This window comes from Budorcas taxicolor, chromosome 22 (genome assembly GCF_023091745.1).
Source record: "Budorcas taxicolor isolate Tak-1 chromosome 22, Takin1.1, whole genome shotgun sequence".
In the NCBI taxonomy this organism is placed as follows: Eukaryota; Metazoa; Chordata; class Mammalia; order Artiodactyla; family Bovidae; genus Budorcas; species Budorcas taxicolor.
The window spans coordinates 25619486-25642964 of record NC_068931.1 but is presented as its reverse complement, the minus strand read 5'-3'; the positions used below and the strand labels follow the sequence as shown (position 1 = coordinate 25642964).

General features: G+C 40.8%; 1 protein-coding gene across 1 annotated transcript in view; it reads left to right on the top strand.

Moving 5' to 3' along the window:
• The first annotated feature begins 630 nt into the window (after positions 1-630).
• Positions 631-23479, top strand: part of MEP1B (meprin A subunit beta) — a 32754-nt gene continuing 9905 nt past the window's right edge. Inside the window, exons 1-9 of the mRNA XM_052660368.1 lie at positions 631-693; positions 2890-2908; positions 3769-3813; positions 3900-3943; positions 9140-9218; positions 17078-17195; positions 18847-19025; positions 21135-21353; positions 22271-22423. Of these exons, the coding sequence (XP_052516328.1) occupies positions 631-693; positions 2890-2908; positions 3769-3813; positions 3900-3943; positions 9140-9218; positions 17078-17195; positions 18847-19025; positions 21135-21353; positions 22271-22423 (919 nt within the window). The remainder of the gene's footprint in view (positions 694-2889; positions 2909-3768; positions 3814-3899; positions 3944-9139; positions 9219-17077; positions 17196-18846; positions 19026-21134; positions 21354-22270; positions 22424-23479) is intronic.

The window sequence follows — 23479 nt, the reverse complement described above, 5'->3', positions numbered from 1 at the left end:
CAAGAACTGAGAGATGGGTTGGGAACACTGGTTTTTCAGTGTTCTCTTGACTTTGCTTGATGGGAATACTCAGGAGGGACATGTGTTGCTGTTTTGCTACTTTAAATGTGAATGTCAAGTATGCTAAATTTCTAGGACATTAATGGATTTTGTATTATAAATCAATACATTTTTATTAAATGAATGAACAGCAAACCGTGATGGACATAACTAGATATATTAAAGCAGCTCAGGGCTAGAAGAGCAGAAAGAACTTCACAAATGTTTACATTTGAAAGATTGAGATTAGAAATTAACGATATTATTGTTCTCAAGTGGCACTTAATAATCTTGGGGCCCAGTATTACACATTAGAGAACTTGTTTTGTTAACAGTTCTCAGTCAGGCGTTTGGCTATTGAATGTTGACACAGGGGAAATAAAAACCTACAAAAAACAACCAATGAGCTCTGCAGAGCTGTGCTAAGGATATTGGACTTTAACTTTTTGATTGGAGGTATTACTACTGCAGTTGGCTGACCTGCCAGAGGGATCATTAAGACCAAAGGCTATACGTTATGTTGTTTGCCTTTTAAAAAGTAAATGCTGCTCTGAATTTCATAGTTCACAGCTTTCAGCTGGTAGTCTCAGCATGACCTCTTGGGATCTGCCTTGGTTTCTGTGCTCTGCTGCCCTCCTCTCAGTTTCTGGCTTGGTAAGGAAACAATGTAGGGGAAAAAATTAGAAAAATTGGGGATAGTTGATAATGATTACTAAAGAACAACCTGTTTTTTGTTTTTTAAGGAATTTCAAAATGTTAATGAAATTAAATGTGGGTTTTTTTTTTTTTTGGTGAGCAGGGGCAGGCAGAGTACTGGGAGTGAGAAGAAGACGCACCAGAGGAAAAGTCAGGGACATGAGATAAAATTATGTTTTCTCTGCAGTTTCATTGTTGTGTAACAAGTTTTCTTACGATAAGATGGAAACTTGAAAATCACTCCGTTTTGACTAAGGAATGTGATATGTATTGCTGTTATAGGAATGTGAGACATGACAGAGTGAGTAATGAATGTCATGGGCACAGCCAAGGCTTAAGTCGTGTAGCGTGGAATCACTCTTCTTCTTCATCAGGTTACACCAATCTTTCTACAACGACAGGTAGTTGGTACCGCAAACCAAGTTGAGGTTTTATTCATTATTTTTATTGGAGTGTAGTTGATTTACAATGTTGTGTTAGTTTCAGGTTTGCAGCAAAGTTAATCAGTTATACATATAACCCACTCTTTTTCCTTCTTTTTCTTAAAGATTCTTTTTTTCATACAAAGTATTGGGTTGAGTTCCCTGTGCTATACAGTAGGTCCTTATTAGTTACCTATCTTATATAAGTGGTTTGTATATGTCAATCCCAATCTCCCAGCTTATCTCTCCCTCCAACATCCCCTGGTAACCATAATTGAGGTTTTAAATGAAGTTTCAAATGCCTGGGGATAATCTTTAGTTGCGATTTTTAAATAACAATTATTACGTTGAACTAATATTCTGTGAACAGAACTACAGCAGTGAGAACAAGAGATACCATGGGAGACTCATTAAAACTGTAATTATGAATGAATGCTTGATAATGTTTTTCGGGAGGTGTGTTGGCATTCCTCTGTGAGGGTGTGCCTGTGTGTGGCCAAGGTGTGAGACAATCAAGACACTAGTTTATATAAAAAAGGATGGTCACCATCCAACCAATTTATCCTCACTGCTTGCCAGATATCCCAACTGATACTAGCATGGAGATTCTAGAACCTACAGGTAATCTGTATTTAAATAAAATTGTCCCTTACATTTGTATGACATTTTATTATAGTTTGCCACATTCTTTCACACTATATCATATAACTGTCAGAATTCCCAGAAAGCCAGCAGTGACCACATTGTACAGATATTCTGAGTATCCGAGTACCAGGAAGGTGAACTGACTTGCTGGTAATTGGTAGAAGCAGGAATAAAACCCAGACCTACTGTCTACAAGTCCAAGAGCGTTTTAAACTAGACTTCATTAAGAAATCTCAGGTTTACTCAGCTTTTTCAGCTGGGTACGTGGTCTGGGTTTCATTTGGTCTGCTGCTGCCCACTTGCTTCAGTCGTGTCCAACTCTTTGCGGCCCCATGGACTGTCGCCCACCAGGCTCCTCTGTCCATGGAATTTTCCAGGCAAGAATACTGGAGTGGGTTGTCGTTTCCTTCTCCAGGAATCTTCCTGACCCAGGGATCAAACTCACGTCTCCTGTGTCTCCTGCTTTTGTAGGTGAATTCTTTACCGTTGAGCCACTGAGGAGCCCTTCATTTGGCTACCTGTAGAGAAACTATTTTCAGTTTGTTTGTTTTTTTCATTTGCAAAGTATAGCCATAAGTTTTTTTTTTCTGAAGTATTTGATATTGACTTCGAAGACAGAGTCTTGAGTGAAATGTGAAATTAAACCATGGTTAATGAGGTCTTCAATAAAATTTTCTGTTTAAAGCATCATTATAAATTATAATATTTTAATGCCAAGAATAAGTTATTAGATTTTTCAAATGAAGCTCCATGAATTCATTAGAAAATCATGTTTAATGTGAACACTTATTGGAGGGCAGAACTCATGTTCTGCCTTCTTTTGAATCTGAGAACTTGGCTTCTTGCTTCACCCCTTCAAATTCATACAACAGACTGTTTCATTTTTTATATGAAATGAGAAGACCCTTGGGTCAAAAAGTTATCTTAGACTCTGATTTAGTTCTCCTGAATACATGCCAGAAACTAATCCATAATATTAAGGTAAAAACAAAACCCCACAGATGGCTAGATGGAAATAGGAATCAATAAGACTATTTACGTCACAGACATCATAATAATATCATTTTCTTCTGTGTTTGTTTCCCAGCCAACTCCAGAAATCTTTGGTGAGTCTATTTTGAGTTTTGCCTTATGTGACTGAGCATGGCGCAGCACACATAGTAAAAGAAGGTCGTGTGAATAATAGAGCAACAGCACAGAAGAACTTAGGACACATTTAATGCTAAGCACAATGCATACTTGCATTGAACTTTGATCAAGCACTGGCTTCTTTTGATTTATTGAAGAACATTTTATTGTTTCTGCTCAGGGGTTCCACATACTCAGCAAAAAAAAAAAAAATATATATATATATATATATATATATATATATATATATATATATGATGGTATAAGAAAGTCCAAACACAGTGACTGACATATTGGCATCCCATAAATGTCAACTATTGTTACTTTTGCTGTCTTTATGCCAAATCAGATGGACGTGATGTTCTTCCTATTCAATTGTACACTGAGGTTTGGCCATATTATCTACCTTTTGAAACTAAAGAATAGTTCAAATATAGATTAGGAATTTTGCTTGAGAGTTCCAAGGTACATTATTAGCAAGGAATATACATATATGGGTTGCTTGAACTGATTTTATCTTGTGTAAACATTTGCTTCCTATCTAGTCATCTAATCTAGTCCTTCAAATTAATATTATATGGAGTGACCAATTTCTTATTCCTGAAGTTATTTGTCATTCAAGGGACATGTAGAGATGTATGCCAAACTCCATAGCCCCAAGCCTGACTCAAGGGAGGTTCTCAATCAATCGATCAGTCAATCAATGTATATTGAATCAGAGCATGGTACTCTCTTATATGAGACGAAAGAAACTTGCTTACTTCTAATCAGCAGTTGATAAAGATTTTCTTCTTTCATAAACACAACATTCAATGTGTTTTTATTATTTTTGTTAAAGATGTAGATAATGGACTTGACCGGGATATATTTGATATCAATGAAGGTTTGTGGATTTTAAATTTTACATTCTTTGTTAAGTGGGGAGCTTGAATCCAATTTGCTAACAAAAGTTTTTATCTTCCTTCTTAGATCTGGGACTGGATCTTTTTGAGGGAGACATCATGCTTGATGAGGTGAGTTGAAACAATGCAAGGAAGAACTTTCAATTAATCACTGCAAGCTGAAATCGAGTACCTGGCAATGTATAGTGTGGGTTTTGTTAAACCCAACAGTCTCTAAGGATGTAGGATCATAGTTGACACATTTAGTCAATGAATACATTATGTGCTAAGGGATTCACATAATGGTATCTCCATCATTCATTACTCAAACTTCTTTGCAGTTGAAGACTGTCACTTATCTTGCATATCTTTGCTCTTACTGATCTAATTGATTTTCATTATTGCAATGCTTCCCTGGTAGCTCAGCTGGTAAAGAATCCACCTGCAATGCAGGAGACCCCGGTTCGATTCATGGGTCAGGAAGATCCCCTAGAGAAGGAATAGGCTACCCACTCCAGTATTTATGAACTTCCCTGGTGGCTCAGATGGTAAAGAAACTGCCCGCAATGTGGGAAACCTGGGTTCAATCCCTGGGTTGGGAAGATACCCTGGAAGAGGGCATGGCAACCCACTGCAGTATTCTTGCCTGGGAAATCCCATGGACAGAGGAGCCTGGTGGGCTATAGTCCATGGGATCACAAAGAGTTGGACATGACTGAGTGACTAAGCACACAAGAGATTTTTGTTTTTAAATAGAACTTCACTGATTAAAGCTAGTTGAAGCAAAATTAAGTTGAATTGGTCAATTTAATGAATCTGGCTTTCTATCATAAGAGAGAGATTTTGTGACTTCTACTCTAATAGCTGAGAATAGTGTTGTCACGTAAAGATACTCCTAAGATATTCATAAAGAGTACTGGTTCTTACCTCGCCATCATAGCACGCAGATGAACACAGGTATCATGTTTAAATATCCCTCAACCCCCAAGGGAATTTCAACTCAAGAATCAGAGCTACAGAGTATCTGAGGTTTAGTCCTTGGCCTGCTCTTCTCCCCTTCTTGATCCAATCCTGTATCAGGGCTTTAAATGTCACCTCTATGCTGATGACTCCAAATATATAACTCTGGTTCATTCCTCACCCAAGGTCCCAACTGGTCTATCCTGATGCTAATCCATCAGTTCCTCTGGAATATTTATGAGATACCTCAAACATAATGAGTCCTCAATTCAACTCTGATTTCCCACGCATGTTGTCCCTCTCCAGTTTTCCCTGTTAGTAAATTCATCACCACTCCCTCTCCCCACTCCACTGAATAATAAGTAAAAACTTCCAGGAGTCACCTTTGCTTCTTCCCTTTTCTTCACCTTGCCATCCTCTCCATCAGTAAGTTCTAACATTTCTATCTCCACAGTGCATCTATACTCCTAAGAATCCACTTTTCTTCTATTTATCTACTTCAAATCTCCTAGAATCTTTTCCACTCTGTCCCTGTCACCTGTCTTCCACAGCAAAATGATCTTTTAAATTAGCAGTGCTACCTTTTTACTTCCCGCTTTGAAACTCTTCAGTGGCTTCCTCTTGTATTTAGAGTAATATCCAGGTTGACCCACAGCCTCCAGGTCCTTGCATGATTTAACTCCTGCCTACCTCTCTTCCTGTCTCCTCTCTTCTTTAATCTCATCTCATTAGGCCACTGGCCTCAAACATGCAAGAGATACCAAGCATATTCTCACCTCTGAATAGAACAATGACTATTTCCTTTGTCTAGAATGATCTTTCCAAGTTCAGTTTGGTTCTGTCGCTCAGTCGTGTCCGACTCTTTGCAACCCCATGGACTGCAGCTCACCAGGCCTCCCTATCCAGCACCAACTCCCAGAGTTTACTCAAACTCATCTCCACTGAGTCAGTGATGCCATCCAACCATCTCATCCTCTGTTGTCCCCTTCTGCTCCCGCCTTTAGTCTTTACCAATATCAGGGTCTTTTCAAATGAGTCAGCTCTTTGCATCAGGTGGCCAAAGTATTGGAGTATCAGCTTCATCATCAGCCTTCCAATGAATATTCAAGACTGATTTCCTTTAGGATGGACTAGTTGGATTTCCTTGCAGTCCAAGGGACTCTCAAGAGTCTTCTCCAACGCCATAGTTCAAAAATATCAATTCTTCTGTGCTCAGCTTTCTTTATAGTCCAACTCTCACATCCATATATGACTACTGGAAAAACCATAGCTTTGACTAGATGGACCTTTGTTGTCAAAGTAATGTCTGCTTTTTAATCAGCTATCTCGGCCAAAGCTTTCCTTCCAAGGAACAAGCGTCTTTTAATTTCATGGCTGCAGTCACCATCTGCAGTGATTTTGGATCCCCCCCAAAAAAGTCGGCCACTGTTTCTACTGTTTCCCCATCCATTTGCCATGAAGTGATGGGACTGGATGCCATGATCTTAGCTTTCTGAATGTTGAGTTTTAAGCCAACTTTTTCACTCTCTTCTTTCACTTTCATCAAGAGGCTCTTTAGTTCTTCTTCTCTTTCTGCCATAGGGTGGTGTCATCTGCATATCTGAGGTTATTGATATTTCTCCTGGCAATCTTGATTCCAGCTTGTGCTTTATCCAGTCCAGCATTTCTCATGATGTACTCTGCTGCTGCTGCTGCTGCTGCTGCTGCTAAGTCGCTTCAGTGGTGTCCGACTCTGTGCGACCCCGTAGACGGCAGCCCACCAGGTTCCTCCATCCCTGGGATTCTCCAGGCAAGAAAACTGGAGTGGGTTGCCATTGCCTTCTCCAATGCATGAAAGTGAAAAGTGAAAGTGAAGTCACTCAGTCGTGTCCGACTCTTAGCGACCCCATGAACTGCAGCCTACCAGGCTCCTCCATCCATGGGATTTTCCAGGCAAGAGTATTGGAGTGGGGTAGCAGGGGGACAATATACAGCCTTGATATACTCCTTTTCCAATTTGGAACCAGTCTGTTGTTCCACGTCCAGTTCTAACTGTTGCTTCTTGACCTGCATACAGATTTCTCAGGAGGTAGGTCAGGTGGTCTGGTATTCCCATCTCTTGAAGAATTTTCCAGTTTGTTGTGATCCACACAGTCAAAGGTATTGGCATAGTCAATAAAGCAGAAATAGATGTTTTTCTGGAACTCTCTCACTTTTTCAATGATCCAGCAGATGTTGGCAATTTGATCTCCGGTTTCTCTGCCTTTTCTAAATCCAGCTTGAACATCTGAAATTTCTTGGTTCACCTACTGTTGAAGCCTGGCTTGGAGAATTTTGAGCATTACTTGGCTAGCTTGTGAGATGAGTGCAATTATGCAGTAGTTTGAGGGTTCTTTGGCATTGCCTTTCTTTGGGATTGGAATGCAGACTGACCTTTTCCAGTCCTCTGGCCACTGCTGAGTTTTCCAAATTTGCTGGTATATCGAGTACAGTATTTTCACAGCATCATCTTTTAGGACTTGAAATAGCTCAGCTGGAATTCCATCACTTCCATGAGTTTTGTTCGTCATGATGCTCCTGAGGCCCACTTGACTTCACATTCCAGGATGTCTGGCTCTAGATGAGTGATCACACCATCGTGATTATCTGGGTTGTGAAGATCTTTTTTGTATAGTTCTTGTGTGTATTCTTGTCACCTCTTCTTAGTATCTTCTGCTTCTGTTAGATCCATACCATTTCTGTCCTTTATTATGCCTATCTTTGCATGAAAAGTTCCCTTGGTATCTCTAATTTTCTTGAAGACATCTTTGGTCTTTCCCATTCTATTGTTTTCCTCTATTTCTTTGCATTGATCACTGAGGAAGGCTTTCTTATCTCTCCTTGCTATTCTTTGGAACTCTACATTCAAATGGGTGTATCTTTTCTTTCTTCCTTTGCCTTTCACTTCTCTTCTTTTCATAGCTGTTTGTAAGTCCTCCTCAGATAACCATTTTGCCTTCTTGCATTTCTTTTCCATGGGGATGGTCTTGATCTCTGCTTCCTGTACAATGTCACAAACCTCCATCCATAGTTCTTCAGGTGATGTCCAAGTAACCTTTCAAGTCTGGCTTTTTCTTGTCACCCTCATTTCACCTTCAATGTCATCCTTTCAAAGAGTCCTGTCCTGACTACTTTATCTAATGCACTCCCCCCAGTTCCTTTATTCTTGTTTGCATCTCCCTTTTTATTTCCTCTGCTACTATTAAATAGATCCTGTTTATATTTTTTTCTTACATGCTGTTTGTCTCCTCCACTAGAGCCTGAGAAATGTATATCCACTGTTACCAATAGATCTCTTTTCTCTTGAACAGTGTTCATTTCATTAGCTGGGTGAATACATTAATGAAATATTATGTTTTCTATTCCAAAAATTTCAATATTTTAAAATTTTTGGAAAACTTTGGCATAGCTCATGTGGAACTTTTCTCATATTGTGAGATCAAGATGATTGAGGTTTTGCTATCACTTTCTTTTTATATGTTTTTAAATCTTAATATAGGAAACTAGTCTATGAATCTACCATATTTATAGTCCAGTTTTACATCAATCATTATTTACATGATTTTACATGGTTCCTTCTTCAACTTTATCAACAAAGTTAATGATAGTAATTAATGATTTCCCATCAGAAAATCAGAGAATTGTATATGAACTGATCACATATCTTGTGCCTCCCTCTCACTCATCTGGCCTTTACAAATGCTTTGCCAAAACCCTTCAGGAGGTTAGGTGTTTTGAGGGGCCTGAGCCACCCATCTCCTTGCATGGTCCTGCAGTAAACCTTTCTCTGCTCCAAACTCTGATGTTTTGGGCATATAAACTTGCATTAACACTTAAAAGGATATGTAAAAATATGAATAATTGAAGTGAAATAAGATTAAAGGAAGTATTAATGCTTGCCATTCTCCTTATTAAAAAAGAGAAGTTAATGATTTCCTCCTAAAACTTTTGTTATGATATGATAAAAGTAGGTGTACACACACATGTGTACATGCATACACACACGGACAATCTGTTTAGGTTGCCTTGTTGTTATTTAGTTCCTAAGTTCTGTCTAGATTCTTTTGCAACCTCATGACTATAGCTTGCCAGCCTCCTCTGTCCATGGAATTCTCCAGGCAAGAATACTGGAGTGGGTAGCCATTCCCTTCTCCAGGACATCTTCCTGACTCAGGGATTGAACCTGAGTCTCCTGTGTTGACAGGCAGTTTCTTTACCACTGAGCTACAGGGAAGCCCTTAGGTTGCTTGGGAAAACTTAAAACTTCTTTTATTTCTGGTTTAACTATTGCTTGTTTCATAATTTTTGACTGATACCTTCAATGAATCCTTTCCCACTTATTTTTGACAGATGCAAGAAAGAAATGCCATCGTTGGAGAAAGATATAGGTGGCCTCATACTATTCCATATGTTCTAGATGATAGCTTGGGTTAGTATGAAATTTGGAGTGTCCACAAATAATGTATGTTCCTAACAGAATAGGATGATGGTATTTTCAAGGGAAGATTCACATGGCCATTAAAGGTTTTGTTTGTTGCTTTGTGTGGCTGTGTGTGTGTGTGTGTGTATGCATTATCAGTTGTGTCTGACTCTTTGTGACCCCATGGATTGTAGCCTGCCTAAATACACTTATGTAAAAAAAAAAAATAAGCAAAATGAAGAATGAACAGAACCTAAACGATTTTGTATGAAATATTTGCTGAGTTTTGGCCAGTAAAGGACTTCCCTTGCAGCTCAACTGGTAAAGAATCCACCTTCAATGCGGGAGACCTCGGTTTGATCCCTGGGTTGGGAAGATCCCCTGGAGAAAGTATTCTGGCCTGGAGAATTCCATGGACTGTATAATCCACGGGGTCGCAAAGAGTCGGACGTGACTGAGCAGCTTTCACTTTGACCAGTAAAGGGATTAATTCAGCCAAGGTTTACGGAGAGCCTACTCTATATTGGACAGTTGGAACATAAAGATTCAGAAGCTAGTCTTTCTTTTAAAGCAGAGGCATCATCTATGTTCAGACTTCACACATGACTGAAAAACAAGCACCAAACAAACAAACAAAACTCTAGGAACTGTCATTATTTTACTAACATTTTATTTTGCCAAGTCAGGAATTTAACAAGAACCCACTTTCTTTTTATCATCCTCTTTTTATAAAATAAATAATGTTTTAATACTAAAAAGTCAGAAGAATCTAATCCAAAAGAAAGGGTATGTTTTCTATATTAGAAATTTATTGTCATGGAAAACACTAAACAAAATTCTCATTTTACCCATGGATTAATAAAAATGATATCACTGGCCCGCATCAGTTTAGAAACTGCCATTTGGGAAATTTTCGCTTAAGTATCATTTATTTGGGCTTCCCCCATGGCTTAGCAGTAAAGAATCTACCTGTATAAAGGAGATGCCAGAGACATGGATTGGATCCTTGGGTCTAGAAGATCCCCTGGAGGACGAAATGGCAACCAACTCCAGTATTCTTCCTGGGAAAATCCCATGGACAGAGGAGCCTGGTGGGCTATACAGTCCACGGGGTCACAATGAGTTGGACATTGACTGAGTGACTAACATCATATATTTCAGTGTGTGTGCTCAGTCATGTCCAACTCTTTGCGACCCCAAGGACTGTAGCCTACAGGCTCCTCTGTCCATGGAATTCTCGAGGCAAGATACTGGAGTGGGTTGCTCTTTCCTACTCCAGGGACTCTTTCTGACCCAGAGATTGAACTCGTGTCTTTTGCATCTCTTGCATTGGCAGGCAGATTCTTTTTCATTAGCACAACCTAGGAAGCCTCATTTCAGTAGAGATAATTATAAATCAAAAGCTAATTATATAGAATGGAATAAATATTATGATTGATGATATATGTTCAAAGACCTATGGGAGCCTATTGGAAGACATTTAACTCAAACTAGATATAAAGGCATATACAATAGGGAGCAAGTGACCCTGTGCAGTAGGGCTGCTGTGAAGCTTGTGCAAGTTGTACTTCACACAGAGGTGCCGGGGGAGGTGGGGCAAGTGGGGCTGAAATTACGTTTGCATCATATTCATCAAGAGGCATTCATCTCTTTGAATGAAGTGCTATTCATCCACATACTAAGACAGTACTGGCAGTATCTGCTCAGATTTGGTGCCCGTTTCTTCCTTCCCTCTTTCCATTCTTCATTTCTTTCTTAATAAAAGTATATTTGATTTATAATATTGTGTTAGTTTCTGGTGTATAGCGGGGTGCTTCTTTCTAAGGCACTGTGTGGGCTAGTGCAGCCTCTGATAGCAACGGAAGAATGCTCTAAGAAGACAGATCACTATGTGCAAAGGCATGGGGAAAGGAGAAAGCCACTGGTTAGAATTAGGTTGAGAGTGGGGAGATAATGAAGTTGAACAGGTAGGCAGAATCCAGCCTTGAGTCTTTCCTGTGTTAAAGAACTTGGTGTGTATACCAAGGGTCATGTGGAACCACCAAAGGTTTTAGTGCAGAAATGAGATCATTATCAGTCTGGTTGCAGTCCAGAAGATGTATTACCAGAGGGGCAGAAAAAAGAGTATGGAGATCAGTTAGACTGTTGAAGAAATTCAGAGAAGGATTAAAGCGTTTCTAAACCAAGGCTCTCAGTGATGATAGACAAGAGTGAATCATTCTAAAAGAGGCTTAGGAAGCAATTAGATTTGGTGATTCACTGTGAGAGATCAAGAAGATGGGTCTAGGGAAAGAAGGGCTAGTGCCCAGGATTCATTCTTAGGTGTCTGGGTGGATGGCAATGACTTTAACAAGAATAGGGAATATGTCTTGAAGAGGGAGTGATGGAGAAGTATGGTGGAAATTGCTTTTTGGCATGCAGGATTTGAAATGCTTCAGGCTCACTGTGGTGGAGACACCATATGATGTCTTGGTGTCTGGTCTGGCCATTCAAGATAGAGAAATCTTAACAGGGAGTTGCTAAGAGTATGGGAGATTGTTGAAGCCATGGGTGTTTTTTGGAAGGAATGATGCTAAAGCTGAAATTCCAGTACTTCGGCCACTCATTGGAAAAGACTCTGATGCTGGGAGGGATTGAGAGCAGGATAAGGGGATGACAGAGGATGAGATGGCTGGATGGCATCACTGACTCGATGGATGTAAGTTTGAGTGAACTCAAGGAGTTGGTGATGGACAGAGAGGCCTGGCGTTTTGCAATTCATGGGGTCACAGAGTCGGACATGACTGAGCAACTGAACTGAACTGAAATGACAAGTATACAATATAGTGATTTAAAATGTTTACAAGTTATACTACATTTTTCCTCATTACAAAATATTGGCTATGTTCCTCATTTGTACAGTATATCCTTATAGCTTATTTTATACCTAATAGCTTGTACCTCTTAATCCCCTACCCTTATATTACCCCAGCCCCATTCCATCTCTCCACTGGTAACCACCAGTTTGTTCTCTACATCTGTGAGTCTGCTTCTTTTTTGTTATATTACCTAGTTTGTTGTACTTTAAAAATTCCACATATAAGTGATATCTACAGTATTTATTGGAGAAGGCAATGGCAACCCACTCCAGTACTGTCACCTGGAAAATCCCATGGATGGAGGAGCCTGGTAGGCTGCAGTCCATGGGGTCGCTAAGAGTTGGGTATGACTGAGTGACTTCACTTTCACTTTCACTTTCATGCATTGGAGAAGGAAAGGGCAACCCACTCCAGCATTCTTGCCTGGAGAATCCCAGGGACAGTGGAGCCTGGTGGGCTGCTGTCTATGGGGTTGCACAGAGTCAGACATGACTGAAGTGACTTAGCAGCAGCAGCAGCACAGTATTTTTCTTTCTTCTCTCTGACTTATTTCACTTGTGTAATTGCCTCCAAGTCCATTCATGTTTCTGTAAAGGGCAAAAATTTGTTCTTCTTCATGACTGAGTGGTACTCCATCATGTACTTAATCTTCGTAATCCATTTATCTGTGTTCTTTTTTTTAAATTTTACAAAGTTAAGGAACTTTTTTTTAAAAGAAATACTTATTTATTTATTTGGCCTTCCTGGGTCTCAGCTGCAGTATGCTGGATCTTTAGTTACAGGATGCAAACTCTTAGCTGTGGCTTGTGGAATCTAGTTCCCTGATGAAGGACTGAACCTGGGCGTCCTGCATTTGGAGCATGGAGTCTTAGCTACTGGACCACCAGGGAGGTCCCTCCATTCTTCTCTTGATGGACACTTAGGTTGCTTTCATATCCTGGCAATTGTTAATAGTGCTGCTATAAACATTTGGGGGGGGGGGGTTGTGTCTTTTCAGATGGTGGTGTATTTTTGTTTTTTTCAGGTATATACACAGGAGTGGTCATATGACAGTTCTATTTTGCTTTTTTGAGAAACCTCCATACTGTTTTCCATATGAAATTCTGCCAGTAGGGCTTTAGTCTTTTAGCTTAAGCCTTGGGTATCATCTGGCTGCTAGTGGCACTCACCTGAATGGGGTAACAAAGCAACCATGTGTAGCTTCCCATGAGTGAGTTACAGTTGCAAGCCTGAGTGCCAGATTTGAGGTGAGTGGTAGGAAGTAAGAAGTGGAGGAGAAGGGTTAAAGGTGGGTCTAGAAATGAAGATCAAGGTCCAGGAGCAGGAAGGGGCTTCAGTTCAGTTCATTTCAGTCGCTCAGTCGTGTCTGACTCTTTGCAACTTCATGATTCGCAGCACGCCAGGCCTCCCTGTCCAACACCAACTCCCGGAGTTCATTCAGATTCACATCCATCGAGTCAGTGAAGCCATCCAGCCATCTCATCCTCCATCGTCCCCTTCTCCTCCTGCCCCCAATCCCTCCCAGCATCAGAGTCTTTTCCAATGAGTCAACTCTTCGCATGAGGTGGCCAAAGTACTGGAGTTTCAGCTTTAGCATCATTCCCTCCAAAGAAAGCCCAGGGCTGATCTCCTTCAGAATGGACTGGTTGGATCTCCTTGCAGTCCAGGGGACTCTCAAGAGTCTTCTCCAACACCACAGTTCAAAAGCATCAATTCTTCGGTGCTCAGCTTTCTTCACAGTCCAACTCTCATATCTATACATGACCACTGGAAAAACCATAGCCTTGACTAGACAGACCTTAGTCAGCAAAGTAATGTCTCTGCTTTTGAACATGCTACCTAGGTTGGTCATAACTTTTCTTCCGAGGAGTAAGTGTCTTTTAATTTCATGGCTGCAGCCCCTTCCTGCTCCTGGACCTTGATCTTCATTTCTAGACCCACCTTTAACCCTTCTCCTCCATTTCTTAATTCCCACCACTCACCTCAAATCTGGCACTCAGGCTTGCAACTGTAACTCACTCATGGGAAGCTACACACAGTTGCTTTGTTACCCCGTTCAGGTGAGTTGCCACTAGCAGCCAGATGATACCCAAGGCTTTAATTTCACATCTGCAGTGATTTTGGAGCCCCCCCAAATAAAGTCTGACACTGTTTCCACTGTTTCCCCATCTATTTCCCATGAAGTGATGGGACCGGATGCCATGATCTTCGTTTTCTGAATGTTGAGCTTTAAGCCAACTTTTTCACTCTTCTCTTTCATTATTTATTTATAATAACCGTGTGTTATTTTTTCATAGCTACTTTTAGAAAACTTATACTTTTTAAAAATTATTATTTTTAAAATATTTATTAAGCTACATTGGGTCTTAGTTGCAGCATGTGAGCTTAGTTGCCTATTGATGTGTGGGATCTTGGTCCCCACAAGGGACTGAACCCAAATCCTCTGCATTGGAAGGTGAATTCTCAACCACTGGACCATGAGGGACGTCCCTGAGCATGTATCATTTGTGTGATATTGTAAATGGTTGAATTCTGAGTGCCTGTTAGAGATTCATGGATTTTAGGTCCTATGTGTGTCCTGTTCTTTACCTTTACCTAGACCGAGGCATTCTGAATAATGTCTTTAAATTGTCTGTGAAATGGACATGTAAGAAGGTAGCAGAAAATAAACATTTGATAAATGCTCATTTTATAGTAGTGTCCCCTTATCCTTGGGGCATATGTTCCAAGACTTCCAGTGAATGACTGAACCTGTGGGTAGTACCAAACCCAATATATACTAGGTTTTTTCCTAATCTATGTACATATGATAAACTGATAAATTAGGCACAGTAAGAGATAGTAACTAATAAGAAAATAGAACAATTATAATAACCTATAATAAAAGTTATGTGATATTTTATTGAACTGTGTTAGCCTTCTTCTGATGATGGGAGATGATGAAAGGCCTACTTCATGAAATGAACTGAGGTGAATGACATAGGTGCTGTGATGCGTCATTAGGCTACTGTTGACGTTCTGATGACACATCAGAAGGAGGACTATCTGCTTTGGGTGATGCTGGGTCATTGAGCCTTGATGAGGCCGATGAGTGGATATTGAAAGCAGATGATGGACATCTAAGATTGGGGAATCCCTGGTGGGATGGAGCAGTGTGGCACAAGATTTCCTCAGGCTGCTCAGAGCGGCATGCAGTTTCATGATCATCAACTCTTATGTCTGCAGTTTTCCATTTAATATTTTTGGACTTTGGTTGATGGCAGGTAACCAAAGCCACAGAAAGTGAAACCACAGATCCATGGGGACTACTGTGCTTGGAACTTCACCTCTTCTTTCTGTGCTAGTCTTACAATATCCCTGCAAAGTCGATTTTATTTCCCCTCTTAGCTGGTCTTGTGATAATACCAAAACTCCAAAGGTGAATTAAATTGGCAAAGATTATGCATCAATAGTAAATGGATAGAAAGCTAATGGGAAGTTGTTATATAACACAAGGGGCTCATCCTCATGGTGTGATGACCTAGAGGGGTGGGATGAGGGGTGGTGGGAAGGAGGCTCTAGATAGAGGGGACATAGATATACTGATGGCTGATTCATGTTGTTGTATGGCAGGAACCAACACAATATTGTAAAGCAATTGTCCTCCAATTAAAAAAAATAAGAAGGACTAGAATAGGAATGGGGCTTCCCTGGTGGTTCAGACCATAAAGAATCTGCCTGTTATTCGGGAGATCTGGGTTCAGTCCCTGGATTGGGAAGATACCCTGGAGAAGGGAATGGCAACCCACTCCAGTAGTCTTGCCTGGAGCATTCCACAGACAGAGGAACCTTGTAGGTTATAGTCCATGGGGTTACAAAGAGTTGGGCACAATTAAGCAACTAAGACTTTTCACTTTTCACAGAATAGGAAAATCCATACAGAGAGAATGCAATGGTTTAATGGGTACAAAGTGTCCTCTTGGGGTGATGAAGGCATTTTGGAACTAGACAGACAAGTTGTTAAAGAACATTATGCATGTATGAAATTGCCCCTGCAATGTTCACTTTTGAATGGTTAATTGTTTTTATAATTGTTAAGTTTCTAACTTAACAGTTGTTCATTGTTTTCATTGTATAAAAAGCATAAAGTTAGCTGCTCAGTCATGTTTGACTCTGGTTTAGAAAAAAAGTAAGTAGTGAGGATAGGAGAGAACCCAGGTGTGTCTGGTTGGAACCAGTCAACACACCATCTTCTCTGCCATATGGTCACCCACTGCTGGCAGCCACCATCCTTCACTTCACCAGTACCTGCTCTGATTTGTGACTATCTCTTCATATGCACCTGATACGGCCCCTTCCCCCAGATTGCCCTCTGAGCTTCTTTTCCTGCATACCTTTATTGGTTTCTTGCCCCTGCCTTCTTTGAGCACTATTCTATCTAAACTGTTAGCATCAGTCAACTTGGAAGCAGTTGTTCTTATTCGTATTTTAGACCCTGAACTCATTTGAGAATCTTATGAATGCTCTCCCCAGAAATTGCACTTTGCTGAGATAGATATGAATAGAGATATAGACATAATTCTTTGAATACTATCTCAACATATTCATGGTCCCTCTCATCTCAAGGTCTTCAGATTAAAAACTCTGCTGCAGGCCTTTAAATATATATTATAGCTTCTTAGATGAAGCATGTGACAGTGATGGTTCATTTTGGTTGTCTGTGAACGAGTATATGTGTTCTCAGAGGTAAGGAAACGCCCCCTCCTTTTTTTTTTTTTTTTTGCTATCTGCACTATACTGGCTCCAGAGAAATATACATGGAACAAAATAAGATAATCTGAAAAACAACCAAATACTTACATGTGATACTTAATTAATACTGTATACTAAGTTTTGTAAAAAATAAAATGCTAAATTTTCATAGAGGGATTAATTCATGATAAACAATATATTACAGGCCCTGTTTCCATGGTGAATTGTTCAATGGTGATAATTTTAATAAGTTTATTTTTGTTTGTTTTCTCCCTTCAGAGATGAATGCCAGGGGGGTTATTCTCAAGGCATTTGAACGCTATCGCCTAAAATCATGCATTGACTTCAAGCCTTGGTCTGGAGAACCCAACTATATATCAGTGTTCAAGGGCAATGGGTAAATTGAAGAGTTTGTCTTCTAAGTGTTCTGAGAATTGCTGTGGCTGAGACATTGCATCATAGTGATTGCCCTGGACCCTAACCTTGAGGGAGGCTGGGGCTACCATCGCTATTTGCTGGATGTAGTTTCCCTCTCGCCATAAAACCAGACTGCACTGTCTCAACCTTGTAAAGACAAGGAGGGTGGGGTCACATGCCATCCGCCCTAAGACTCTGACCTTCAGCCTGTTTGTAGTTTCTGCATTCCTTAAGTAAGTAAGTGTAGTTGCTCAGTCGTGTCCGACTCTTTGCAACCCCATGGACTGCAGCCCACCAGGCTCCTCTGTCCGTGGGATTCTCCAGGCAAGAGTACTGGAGTGGGGTGCCATTTATTTCTTTTATTTATTTAGTTTAGCAGTGTTGGGTCTTTGTTGCTGCCTGGGCTTTTCTTTAGTCGTGGTGAGCAGGGGCTACGCTCTAGTTTTGGTGTGTGGGTTTCTCATTGTGGTGGCTTCTCTTGTTGCAGAGCTTGGGCTCTAGGGCACTCAGGCATCGGTAGTTATGGCACATGGGCTCTAGAGCACAGGCTCAATAGCTGTGGTGCCCGCGCCCAGTTGCTCCGTGCTATGTGGGGTCTTCTTGGACCAAGGATTGAACCCTTGTCTTCTGCTTTGGCAGGCAGATTCTTTACCACTAAGGCACCAAGGAAGCCGCTTTTTTTTTTTTTTTTTTTAAATATCTACTTATTTAGCTACCTCAGGTCTTAGTTGGGGCATGTGGGATCTAGTTCCCTGACCAGGGATTGAATTCAGGCCCCTTGCATTGGAAGCTTGGAATCTTAGCCACTAGATCACCAGGGGAGTTCCAATAAGCTCCTTACTTCTGCCTTCAAGTAAAACCCATCTGTATGCATGCAAGCATGTGTATTTAAATTTATTTTAACCCAAGAACTCTTGTTGTTGTTGTTCAGTCTCTCAGTCATGTCCGGCTCTTTGTGACCCCATGGTCTGCAGCACACTGGGCCGCCCTGTCCCTCACCATCTCCCAGAGTTTGCCCAAGTTCATGTCCATTGAATCTGTGATACCATCCAACCATTTCATCCTCTGTTGCCCTCTTCTCCTTCTGTCTCCAATCTTTCCCAGCATTAGGGTCTTTTCCAGTGAGTCAGCTCTTCGCATCAGGTGGCTAAAGTATTGGAACTTCAGTTTCAGCATCAGTTCCTTCAATTAATATTCAGGGTTGATTTCCTTGAGGATTGACTGGTTTGATCTCCTTGCTATCCAAGAACTCTTACTACTTTGCTTAAGAAGATGATAGTTATTTGACTCAAGGTCAGCAGTTCTGAGTAGTTTCTCTACCTGTATAGAACCCTTATTCAAGGACCATCTGAAAAATTTTGGGATATTCAGAAAAAATCAGGCCAGGCTGAGTGGAGGGTGAATTACTCCTTAACATTTGGTGTCAGCCCAAGTTCTCCAAAGATCATCTGGTCTGGAAGGCTTTTCATATCTCACTGGGTTTTGGGAGAAGTGCACAGTGTTTAGACACAAATGAAAGATCTAGGATCTTAGGTAACCAGGTAGATTAGGCATTAGGGATTTAGCTCTAAGACCTTAACCTGCATCAATATAAAAGCCTCTCCTCCTTGTACTGTAAACTCCCCTGTCAGCTGCTGGTCTTCAGTGGGGAAGCAATTTACTGGGATGCAACAGCTGTCCATCGGAGAGGGCTGTGACAAAATAGCAACGGTTCAACATGAGTTTCTCCATGCCCTTGGGTTCTGGCATGAACAGTCACGGTCCGATCGGAATGACTATGTCAGCATAATTTGGAACAGAATTATTTCAGGTAGGTTTATCTTGTTGTTTTACATTGTTTTAAACGTAAATACTGAATTTCTAAACATGTGCTTTCTTCTGCCATTGGTGTTGTCTATTAATAATGGAAAAACTCTGATGTTTTGATCTTACTTCATTTGGCTCTGGGCTTCCCAAGTGGTGCTAGTGGTAAAGAATCTGCCTGCCAATGCAGGAGATGCAAGAGACACAGATTTGATCCCTGGGTTGGAAAGACCCCCTGGAGAAGGGAATGGCTACTCACTCTAGTATTCTTGCCTGGAGAATCCCATGGACAAGGAGCCTGGCAGGCTATAGTCTATAGGGTCACCAAGAGTTGGACACGGCTGAGCATATTTGGCTCTAACACAGTAAGAGATGAAGTCCCTGATGGCCATTGGGGAACAGTTTTCCAGAACCCCAGTTTGAGCTGGATGTGATGTTAGGAACCAGTGTTTCCTAAAGAGTATTTTATGGAGCACTGTCCCACAATTTTTTCGCAGGTGTTTTGTAGAAAGGAATCTGTGGTCAAATTAATTTGGGAAATCCTAGGTTAAAAGAAATTACACTTAGCTATTTACACTATTGTACTGTTCGGAGTCTTTGCTCGACTAACGTGAATTGCAAATCTCCAGCAGGAGCGTTTTCCCAAGTGACTTGATCATGGTCTTTTTTTTTCTTTTTTTTGAAGTATTTGGTTGTATAATCCTTTGGAGCCCATATTGCGAAACGCTGCAGTAGTTGAACAGCTGGAACTTTTTGTGACTTTGTGCTCAAAGTCAGAAAGATTTCTCCACCCCTACCCTCTCCCCCCAAAAATGTGTTTATTTGGCTGCACTGGGTCTTAGTTGTGCCACATGGGTCTTTGTTGCAGTATGTGGGATCTATTTCCCAGACCAGGGATCAGACCTGGGCCTCTTGCATTGGGAGCATGGAGTCTTAGCCACTGGATCTCCAGGGAGATCTCCAGAAAGGCTGTAATATCCATGTCTGACTAGAACTCATGTTTTCTGCAGTGACATTTCGTTTCTCCATCTGTCTTGCCTCCATAGGGTATGGTGAGGGGGATGGGGAGGCAGAGAAGTGAGACGGGAGGGATGACATGGCCATCAAATGAGGCCAGTGAGGGCTGCTCTGTGCTGAGGGCCCCTGACACCACAATCCCAACATCACATTAGTTGCCCCTGCCTTTGCCCTGACCCAGAGTCTGGGGGAAGACATTATAGCCAAGTCTAAAAGATTTCTAGAGCAAGAGAAGTGCTTAGCTTCAACCCATGGCCTCATTCTTCAGGGTTTCCAATGTCTTATTTTTGTTAGAAACTTCTGCCTTGATTTGATAATGCATCTTTATGCATTGATGATCAGACCCATTTGTAGTGATGCTAAGTGGTCAGGAATCTTCTCTAAATGTATTTATTTACATACATCTACACATATTCCAGCAACTGAGAAATCACTGATGATATAAATCCTTCCTGCATCATCATCCCCATCCCATCCCACCACACCTCCCAATTGTTTTCATCTCCATCCAGTGAGAATACCTACATCTCGTCATTGCAGTCAATGACACTGAGTGTTTCAATAATACCTTTTAGACCCTTTCTACCCACTGTTGTTATTCAGCTGCTAAGCTGTGTCTGACTCTTTGCAACCCCATGGACTGCAGCATGCCAGGCTTCCCTGTCTTGATTTCCTTTGACTGGTTTGATCTCCTTGCAGTGCAAGGGACTCTCAAGAGTCTTCCCCAGTACCACAGTTTGAAAGCATCAGTTCTTCAGCACTTAGCCTTCTTTATGGTCCAATTCTCACATCCATTTGTGACTACTGGAAAAGCCATAGCTTTCCATTAGCAGTTCTTAGAACCTTAGGCCAAATGCTCAAGTCCAACTTTGGGCTGCAGTGAAACCTTAGACAAGTTCAGCATGACAGGTGGTATCATAATTCTAAGTTTGAAGAGTCTATTCCAATACAGGAATATTTGAAGCACTCTTGAAATACCATCAAGTGTTAGTTGTAACCAATGTTGCACAATGTTTATTATTGTCTTTATTTCTAAGTTAACAGTCTTCGGAGTAAGACAAACTAAATTTTGTAATTAAAATTTTTATTTATCATTTAGGCAAAGAGAGAAATTTTGACTTCTATGATGATCAAGTAATAGACTCCTTGAACGTTCCCTATGATTACAGCTCAGTGATGCACTACAGTAAAACTGCATTCGGAAATGGATCAGAACCTACAATTGTAACAAGGGTCCCAGACTTCATGGATGTGATTGGCCAGCGAATGGATTTCAGTGACTCTGATGTCTTAAAGTTGAATCAACTGTATAACTGCTGTATGTGACAGATTCTTTGACATGATCTCTCTTCCTCTCTGCTCTGTAGGAAAACATTCTACTCTGTGCTGGGTTTTCTGAAATTATAGTTAGTTAATTATAGGTTGATAGTTGAAGTTTGATGTTCAGAAAGGAAAAAACAAAAAAAACAAAAAGATTAGCACCCAGATCCCAAATGACAACATGGAAGTAGCATTTTTCTTCTCATGTGTTCTGGGCTTCAGATTTAAAAACCAACTAAGTCCTGTCACAGCATGCCCCCTTCAAGTTTCTGAAATTGTTGCTAACTCAAATGTATAGACCAACTATATTCAAAACTCTTTTCAGTCCAAATGAAGTATACAGTCATAATTTAAATGAGTTCAAATAACTTGAGTTGTGCTTTATTAAGCTGAATAACTAGAGGAGTGTAGACTCATATTTCTTTCTTTTTAGAATATTTATTTGGTTGCTCCAGGTTTTAGTTGTAGCACTTGAAATCTTTGATCTTCACCGCAGCATGCAGGATCTTTTTAGTTGTGGCATGCAAAAACACTCTTTAGTTGCAGCATGCAAACTCAGTCGGGTGTGGCATGTAAGATCTGGTCCCTTGACTAAGGATGGAACCTGGGCCCTCTGCATTGAGAACATAGAGTCTAAGCCACTGGACCACCAGGGAAGCGACTCGACTCAGGTTTCGAACACAGTTAATCTGATAAACAAGAATCAGGGAGGCAGCTTATACAGAACTCACAGTTGGTTGATTGTCTTGGTTTTGCAGATATCAAGAGATCTTCAAGCCACCATCACCCTGACTCAGCGACGAGTCCCCTTTAATATCACCCTAGAATTCCTAGTTCTTCTGGATGAGCTGTTTTTACTACTTAGCTTATTGTGTTCGATCTGCATGTCAGTAATTGTTTCTGTTGCTTTTGTAGCCTCCTCCTTGAGCTTTATGGAGTCGTGCGATTTTGAGCTGGAAAATGTGTGTGGGATGATTCAGAGTTCAGCAGACAGTGCTGACTGGCAGCGGCTCTCCCAGGTCTCTGAGGGGCCGGAGAGTGATCACTCCAACATGGGCCAGTGCAGAGGTAACAGGAGTGAGATTCTTCTGGGTTTTATTCTCAGTGCTTCTAGCCTTTTTCTTCCTTTCTTCTTTTTAAATTTAGTTTTAATGGGAGGATAATGGCGTTACAATACTGTGCTAGTTTCTGCCATACATCAACATGAATAGGTATACACATGTCCCCTCCCTCTTGAACCCCCCTCCCACCTCCCACCCTTTTCCACTCCTCTAGGTCACCACTTAGCACAGGGCTGAGCTCCCTGTTTTCTCTGTAAGTTGCAACTTCCCACTAGCTATCTATTTTACATATGGTAATGTACATGTCTCTATACTGCTCTCCCAATTTGTCCCACCCTTTTCTTCCCCTGCTGTGTGGAAAGTCTGTTCTCTAGGTCTGTGTCTCCATTGCTGCCCTGCAAATAAGTTCATTAGTTCCATTTGTCTAGATTTCATAGATATGCAGTAATATACAATACTTATTTTTCTCTGACTTGCTTCACTCTGTATAACAGGCTCTAGGTAGCCTTTTTCTTTGCTGTGAAATACTGTAATTTGAATTCTTATTTGTATTAGAATTACTAATGATAGCCCACTAGTGCTACTCAAGAATTGGTTCTGTATGATATAAGGATATGGTTAATTTCTTTGCTTTTACTGTCTGAGTTTGCTTTTTTCCCCATGGGCCAGCCCTGGGCTCTGTGAGGCCGCTACCCATAATATATGCCCACTGCAAGGAGGTGGGGGGGCTGCCACTCTCTGGAAGGACTCTTACCTCTGGAGCAGTGGGGTTTTGTTTCCTCGAAGCTTTCAGAATCCAAGAGATCTTCCAGTGAACAGCACCAGACTGGGAATTAATCCATTTCGCAACTTCAGCTGATTGAGGTTACACATTCCTGTTGCAAACAGGAATGAAGGTAGAAAGTACAGTGTATTTAATTTTACTCAGATGAGTAAAAATTTCTACTGAAATTTTGTTTTGAATCAAATAATCATTTTTTAGCTACAGGTACCACATTTTTATTTATTTGCTAATTTCTGGCAGCAGATAGGTGAAACTAGATTTCAGAACCCAGGACTGTTG